We start from the raw sequence: 8,624 nt of genomic DNA, 5'->3' as shown, positions 1-8,624 counted from the left end.
GTTTTAGTCTAGCATGTAAGTATTGTTTGGTGATTGTGTACCTCGTATTCATTTATAGACGCTAGTACCGGAGACTATCAAGAGGAAGAGGTATTCTACCAAGAGGAAGAAGAAGAGAACTTTGATCACCACAACAATCAAGGCAAGCTAGACTAATGCAAGTTATAATGTTGCAAGCTAATATTCTTGCAAGATACCCTATGGCAAAGCTCTACAAGAGCAAGGCCTCATCCCCATTTAATTTATGCTTAATGATCCTATCCCAAGTTTTTACCTTACAAGTTTTTGACTTTGGTTTATCAAAGCTTACTTTTTGATTCATGATTCACTTGGTTTAGATATAGAGTAGAACAAGAGCATCAAAGTTAGCCTAGAGCAAGACAAGCTAGTTAGCACCCCTCATGACTAGTTGCTAGTGCTAAACAAATAAAATTACTACTCTAGATGGGAACATGTGAAATGAAATGACTTTGAAAACCTTGGAATGATGATTCATTCTATTGAAAGACTTTGAAGGTGAATATGACTTGTGAATGACTTGGTGAATTTTACAAAAAAACTGATGGTTGGGTTCAGATGCGATACCATTCCAATTTGAAAGTACCCCACAATACCCAACATGGGTAAGGGCTTAACTAGAAATTTATGTGCTTTAGTATGCGTTCCCTCTAAACAAGCATCATCGGGGTTATGCCGAGAGCTGCCTCTACAACAAAAGAAAGGATTGTGATATGACGTGAATGAGGTGAATGTCCGGCCCAAGCCCTGTGCAGTTCCCAGGCTGACAGTCTGTCTTCACTGGGAGGCTAAGCTCATGGGGAGAGGTGCCTATACTAGAGTATGTAAGTGAAAGGTTATGGTTGGTAGTCCGCATACGGAGTATGATAAATCAGGGCCAGTTAACCCTGACGGATTATTGCAAATGTTGTGGCACAAGTGTACGACCCCTGCAGAGTGTAGAACTATTCGAATAGCCGCGTCCACGGTTATGGACGGTTGGAAAGGCCATACTGTTCCGTCATCAGACCATTTTCAAAAATGTGACATATGACTTGTGACTTGAATTTGAAAGGTGAATGATGAATTTGAGTTGAATCAAAACCAAGTTGTGGGAATGACACTAATGTTCCCACTTGAGTTAGTCTAGTGATTCAAGCATCTTTACTAAATGTTTATGAAATAAACTTGGCTTTATGCAAATAAATCTAGAGCTTAGTATCCCCTTACTAAAATTGATAGTGCTTACACTAGTATTAGTTTGCGAGTACTTTAAAGTACTCATGGCTTTGTCCCTGGCTATTCAAATGGCCAGACTTCGAAGGAGAACAGCAGTACGAGGAATATGGACAGCAGGACGTCTACGACAACTAGGACTGCTCCTGACGTCAAGCGTTGGCCTGTGGATTAGATAGCCACTACTACTTCGCTTCCGCTATTTGTGATGTTCGTTGATCAATAGATCAACTACTATTGTAATATTGGATCATGTGATCTAAGACGATTATGTGTTGTAATAAATGATGACTCTATGATATTCAACTATTATGTCTCGCAACAACAATATTCCTGGGATTGCGATGTATGGCATAATAGGCATCTGGACTTAAAAATCCGGGTGTTGACATGTTGTCTCCATCCACTTTCATGTTTCTTGTGCGTGAGTGATAAGTGTGTGTGCAGTTGCCTATGTCAGAGTTGTTTCCATTGACTTGTTCTCCTCTAATTTTGATAATGCATAACTCCAACGATGGATACTTTGACTGGCTTGTCTTGATACTGAACAGTTTGTAACGAGCTTTTATCTGTAATTCTTGCTGATTATAACAAGTTCTTACTGGGCACCGAAGTTTCCATTCATGAAAGTTCTAATAATCAGGCTGACAGGACTACACACTTTCGTAAAATATGAAAATGGTACTGTTGTGCCTACCAGCTTGACATCCTTCGCTGCCAATGATTTTCTTCTTCCTTCATGATCACTTCACCTTTGGTGCTCATAATCTCTTCTGTATATGTGCTATATTGATCTTGGCTCAATTTATATTTGTAGCTCCGTTACTTGTTCATACAGTACTGGTTAAGATGACTAGTTGTTGCACATTCTTACTCTTGGAAATTACCGATGTTTTTCTACTAGTATATACTAATGTAGACCTTTAAAGCTACCATATGTGTCATTTTCTATGGTGGGAATACTTTGTGCCCGTCGAAGAGAACGCATAGCAGATCACACAGTTGCACAGAGGATGATATGGAGAGACTATTTCCCTACTTAAAAAGATGTGGTATACCGCAAGATACACACAAAGAAGCTAATAAAATACAACGACAAACAAATATATGTCCAGGTGCACCAATAATGGATAATTTTCCTCCATTTCGATGATCATGCTGCTTGTACTCTGGAACCATATTAAGAATAAGCATGTTCTTCTTATGCTCAATTATTCACATATCCTAGCAGCTACTCTGTGTCAATTTTATTGTAATATGAAGTACATTATCAGACTAAATCACCTGGTCCACCATTGTATATATGCATACCAGATTTGTTGATTCCATAACCATCGACCATGAATTTTGATGAATTGCTGCTGCCAGTTAAAGCTTTGTTGTCATCTGGATTAAAAAACTTGTTGTTTCTATCAATTATTTGGATGTTTTTTATAAAAGCTGATTTTCCATATCCTTCGGAGGCAAAATGACCACTACCAATTTGTGGAGAGTCTATTGAGGCAGTGGGTCCAGAAACTTGCCCGCCCCAAAATGCACTTTCACATCTGTCCTTAATGTAGGTGAATAATGAACTTGGCCAATATCCAACTGGAGTATTCTCTTCACCATATACCACCCACCAATTCTTAGTCTTCGGGTCCTAAAATAAATAAATTTATGGAATGAGTGTCTTATATAATGCATATGCAGATGTATGTAAATTCCGTTGTTTAAGTGTTCAGGGGCATAACTTATTTTTCTCCTCTTAAGATAGATAAGTAGACATGTTTTCTCTTAAACTTTTGTCATGGCAAGGAATTTAAATCGATAGAACACATTTGAGTTTCATGGGTGTTAAAAATGTTTGCTAAATACCTACTATCTTAATGGTATGCTGAGTAGTAAGTTCATTTAGAACAATACTTTGTGATGGGGGTATGCCCATAGGGGGTGGGTCGCCAGTCCCACTCGCCATGAGGATGAAGGCCCAGGAAGGACCGCCAGTCGCCCAACCGACTGGGCCCGAAGGCGACTGGGCCGAAGTCCTAAGGAGATGATCTGCTCGGTTCAAGATAGAGATTACTTGAAGAAGGGTGCGGTATCCCGGATTTGTAGTAACTGATACGATTCGGAGTTATCCCTTTGTAACCCTAGGCCGGGGGTGGAAATATAAACCCCCGGGCTGAACCCAAGAAGGACACATCATCTGAGATTCAATCTCCTCATTGTAAGCTCTTGGCTTCTCGCCGACTGAGCCCCCCCCATTGTAATTCTCCACTGAGCAATAAGATCTAGCAGGACGTAGGCCTTTTACTCTCCGGAGGGGCTGAACCTGGGTAAAACCCTTGCGTCTCTTGCACCTCGACCCGTAGATGGCGATGTTCCCTTGCCCTCGCATCAATGAAGTGCTACCCCCTGTAGCATCTGCCGTGGTCATATCCACGACAGTGGCGCCCACTGTGGGGCATGGGACATCAAGCCTCCGAGCTACGGCGAGGCCCTACTCGCCAGTACGGCGGCCGGTCGCTTCCGGCAGGATGATCGCCACCGGCAGTTTCTTCCACATCCAGCCAAGCACCTACCGGCCCGCCTCGTCACCTCTCAAGCACGCCTGGATGGTGCCGATCGGCTCCATCAACCTCTTCGTTGGGCTCACCGGTGTCAGCGACCCCGCCGAGCCTCGCCCCGGTCGGTCGCATGACCCCTTCGCGCCGGGAAAGCTCCTCACCGCTACTCGCCCAGTCACCGGCGAGGTATACGCAGAGGCCGAGTCGGCCCTGGAGGATGATGCCGATTCGGCGGCCGTGGCGCCGACCGCCAACCCCATCGTCATCGCGTTAGCCGCCGACTCCATCGTTACCTCGTCAGCCGCCGACTCCATTGACACCGTCCCAGCCATCGACTCCGGTATCGCCGCGATCGACGCTGACTTCACCGACATCATCGCTATGACATCGGTCGCTGGGTCCACCACTGCGTCCCCGACTGCCCGCTCTGTCGCCACGGCGTCGTTCAAAGACTCTATCTCCTTGGTCTCTCACCCAAGCGACTTTGAGGATGGCTTCGAGGACGACTCCGTCCTCTCCCTCTTCGGCAGCGACTCCGACCCGGACTCCGTCGAGGCCCCACGCTACCGCTACCCGACCGCAGTCTTCATGGCAGGGGGCGAGGAGGAGCTTCCGGTCGACGCCTTCACCACCCCCCTCCCTGCAACCGCCACCGCGACCGAGATCGAGGCGCACCGGGCGGCCCTCGAAGAGCAGAGGAAAAAGGAGCTCGCCGAAAGGTAGAAATTCCGTCTCGAGCAAGACGAAGTGAGAGCCGTATCTCATTATCGTCAGCAGCGAAGCCGCCGGCGCATGGAGCGCGCCCGCGCAAATGACTTCCCCAGCGCGCGCCTTAACTTCGACGACCCAGATGGAGAAATCCGGGTCGCCCGAATCCAGAACCCCGACATCCCGGAAGGAAGTCGGGCTGCTGCCGACAGTGCGGCGCACGGAGCACCTCCGCCACCACTACCGCCACCACCCGAAGTTCCTCGGGCAGAAGTTGACGCCAACGGCCTACCGTTGCACTCGTCTCCAGCCGACAACGTTGCGGCCGCACAAGCCGTCCTCGCAAGAATCCCCGAAACGGGAGACGGCGCGATCCTTGTCCAGCACGCCAAGGCCTTAGTTGCCAAGGCATTGGAGCAACAGCACGCCGCAGCCGACTCGCAAGGGCGACTCTATTCGCGCACATCCGCCAGTCGCGCGGCGTCGTCGGACGCGGCAAACCGCGCAGTCGTCAACGCCAACAACGGCCCACCGCCAGCACCGCGCGCGGCCCACTCGTCCAACAACCGAATCGAGCCGCGCCCCGCGCGGGTGATGGTCGCCGCCAATGGACAACCAGTCGACGCACGAACCCACATCGTCAACGACCAAGAATGGCGGGCGCGAAACCGGCTGAACGACCGCCACGCCGATGAAGCCCCGCGCCAGAGCGCGTTCACTCGAATCGGCCCCGCTTGCTTCGGGCCAATGATCAGAGGCGAGCCATACCCCGTTGGGTTCAAAAGGCCCCGTGACATCGAGAAGTACGACACACATATCGACCCCACAGTCTGGATCGATTCGTACGCCATGGCAATGGGAATCCAAGGCCACTCCGAGTTACTCGCCGCACGTTACCTGCCTCTCATGATGGACGGCGTCAATCGCCACTGGTTCAACACCCTCACCGCCAATAGCATTGACTCCTGGGAAGAAGCCCGCGCTGCATTTATCCAGCACTTCGCCAGCGCATACACTCGTGCTACAACCATAGAAGACCTGGATCGCTGCGTCCAAGGCCCGCGCGAGTCGACCCGCCGGTGGGTGCAGCGCTGGCAGGACATGTGGACGACCTCCAGCGGCATCAGCACGGACACGGCAATCTATTGCTTCCGACGGTGCTGCCGGTATGAACCGCTAAGCGCCAAGCTCCGTCGCGTTAGCAGAGATAACATCTCAATCTCCGAGCTCTTCGACATCGCCACCCGCTACGCCGACGAAGACCCTACAGTCGACTCGGACGACGAGTACGGCCAGCGACGCAATCGCCGCCCCGCGCACACGGAGCCCCGGCGTGGCGACTACCGATTCGCCGGCTGGTCTAACAGCGGCAAGCGCCGCGGAGAGGGAGGACACAACGAGCTGGTCGCCAACGCCGACTACGATCAACGCGAGCCAAAATCGTTCCGGCGCGACACTCATGCACCACGGGAGGATCGGCCTCAGCCCAAGCGCTTCGACGCCCATGCATCTATCACAGCAAGGAGGGCAAACCCGCCAATCACACGACGGGAAATTGCTACTCCCTGAAGCAGATAGAGAAGGCCCGCCGCGCCAAGGAAAACGATGGCGGTAATCAGCACAAAGACCGCGCCAAAGACCAAGACCAGCACAAGGGAGAAGGCTTCGGTCGCAGCGCCGGCTCGCTCCACACCTTCACTGGGGTCGGCGATCGGCGGGACAGGAAGGTCCTCGCAAGGGCAGTGGCGGTACACGCGGTCATCCTTTCTGACGTGCCCCGGTGGCTTAACTGGTCCGAGCAGAGCATTACCTGGAGCCGCGAAGATCACGCCCCCCGCATCGAGTACCCTGGTCGAGTGGCACTAGTCGTCAGGCCCAAGGTTGCCGACTACTGGCTACCAAAAACCCTGATGGACGGGGGAAGCTCCATCAACATTATGTACTACGAAACCTTCCAGCGACTCGGTTTACCAGACTCACGCATCGAGAACACCAAGGTCACGTTCCACGGCATCGTCCCCGGGCGGAAGGCCTTCCCGATCGGCAAGGTTACGTTGCCAGTCACCTTCGGTACGCCCGTGAACTACCGCACCGAGCGGATAACGTTCGAGGTGGTGAACTTCCACAGCTCCTACCACTGTGTGCTCGGCCGACAGGCATACGCCCGCTTCATGGCGACACCCCACTACGCATACAACATGATGAAGATGCCAGGGCCTCGAGGCGTCATCACTGTCCACGGCGATTCGGAGATGGCACTGGAATGCGAGGACGTCAGCGCCAAGCTCGCCGACGCCTTCATCGCCGACGAACAAGACAACTCCGCCGAGCTCGCCAAATACCCAGTCGATCGCAACGACCCCGCCATCCTGGAGAAGCCGACCGAGCTCGAGTCGTCCGCAGCAACCTTCAAGCCTGCAACAGACACTCGCCAAGTAGATCTTGTAGAAAACGATCCAAGTAGGCAAATTACCATTGGGACGGGCCTGTCCGCCCAATAGGAAAGCGCGCTCATCAAGTTCCTCTGTGAGAATCGAGATATCTTTGCATGCAAACCGTCTGACATGCCAGGTGTCCCGAGAGAACTTGCTGAGCACAAATTACACGTCGATCCCTCCGCGTGACCCGTTAGGCAGGCACTGCGCCCTGTAGGAGAAGAGCGGCGACGCGTGATGCGTGTAGTTGACACGTCCGTTGGGAACCCCAAGAGGAAGGTGTGATGCGCACAGCGGCAAGTTTCCCTCAGTAAGAAACCAAGGTTTAATCGAACCAGTAGGAGTCAAGAAGCACGTTGAAGGTTGATGGCGGCGGGATGTAGTGCGGCGCAACACCAGAGATTCCGGCGCCAACGTGGAACCTGCACAACATAACCAAAGTACTTTGCCCCAACGAAACAGTGAGGTTGTCAATCTCACCGGCTTGCTGTAACAAAGGATTAGATGTATAGTGTGGATGATGATTGTTTGCAGAAAACAGTAGAACAGTATTGCAGTAGATTGTATTTCAGTAAAGAGAATTGGACCGGGGTCCACAGTTCACTAGAGGTGTCTCTCCCATAAGATAAACAGCATGTTGGGTGAACAAATTACAGTTGGGCAATTGACAAATAGAGAGGGCATGACCATGCACATACATATTATGATGAGTATTGTGAGATTTAATTGGGCATTACGACAAATTACATAGACCGCTATCCAGCATGCATCTATGCCTAAAAAGTCCACCTTCAGGTTATCATCCGAACCCCCTCCAGTATTAAGTTGCTAACAACAGACAATTGCATTAAGTATTGCGCGTAATGTAATCAGTGACTACATCCTTGAACATAGCACCAATGTTTTATCCCTAGTGGCAACAAAGACATCCGTAACCTTAGTGGTTCTTGTCACTCCTCCATTCACGGAGACATGAACCCACTATCGAGCATAAATACTCCCTCTTGGAGTTACTAGCATCAACTTGGCCAGAGCATCTACTAATAACGGAGAGCATGCAAGATCATAAACAACACATAGACATAACTTTGATAATCAACATAACAAGTATTCTCTATTCATCGGATCCCAACAAACGCAACATATAGAATTACAGATAGATGATCTTGATCATGTTAGGCAGCTCACAAGATCCGACAATGAAGCACAATGGGGAGAAGACAACCATCTAGCTACTGCTATGGACCCATAGTCCAGGGGTAGACTACTCACACATCACTCCGGAGGCGACCATGGCGGTGTAGAGTCCTCCGGAGATGAATCCCCTCTCCGGCAGGGTGCCGGAGGCGATCTCTGAATCCCCGAGATGGGATTGGTGGCGGCGGCGTCTCGATAAGGTTTTCCGTATCGTGGCTCTCGATGCGGGGGTTTCGCGACGGAGGCTTTAAGTAGGCGGAAGGGCAGGTCAGGAGGCGGCACGAGGGGCCCACACCACAGGGCCGCGCGGCCAAGGGGGGGGCCGCGCCGCCCTAGGGTTTGGCCACCTCGTGGCCCCACTTCGTCTCCTCTTCGGTCTTCTGGAAGCTTCGTGGCAAAATAGGACCCTGGGCGTTGATTTCGTCCAATTCCGAGAATATTTCGTTACTAGGATTTCTGAAACCAAAAACAGCAGTAAAAACAAAGAATCGGCACTTCGGCA

General features: G+C 50.8%; 1 protein-coding gene across 1 annotated transcript in view; it reads right to left on the bottom strand.

Annotated features, from left to right (window-relative positions):
* Positions 1-2,084: 2,084 nt before the first annotated feature.
* Positions 2,085-8,624, bottom strand: part of LOC127305126 (protein neprosin-like) — a 30,036-nt gene continuing 23,496 nt past the window's right edge. The window contains exon 5 of the mRNA XM_051335500.2: positions 2,085-2,875. Within this exon, the coding sequence (XP_051191460.1) occupies positions 2,504-2,875 (372 nt within the window). The 3' untranslated portion in view covers positions 2,085-2,503. The remainder of the gene's footprint in view (positions 2,876-8,624) is intronic.

The sequence above is a fragment of the Lolium perenne genome, chromosome 6 (assembly GCF_019359855.2).
Source record: "Lolium perenne isolate Kyuss_39 chromosome 6, Kyuss_2.0, whole genome shotgun sequence".
Taxonomy (NCBI): Eukaryota; Viridiplantae; Streptophyta; class Magnoliopsida; order Poales; family Poaceae; genus Lolium; species Lolium perenne.
Note: the sequence above shows the minus strand (reverse complement) of the source record. Positions and strands in the feature narration are given on the sequence as shown.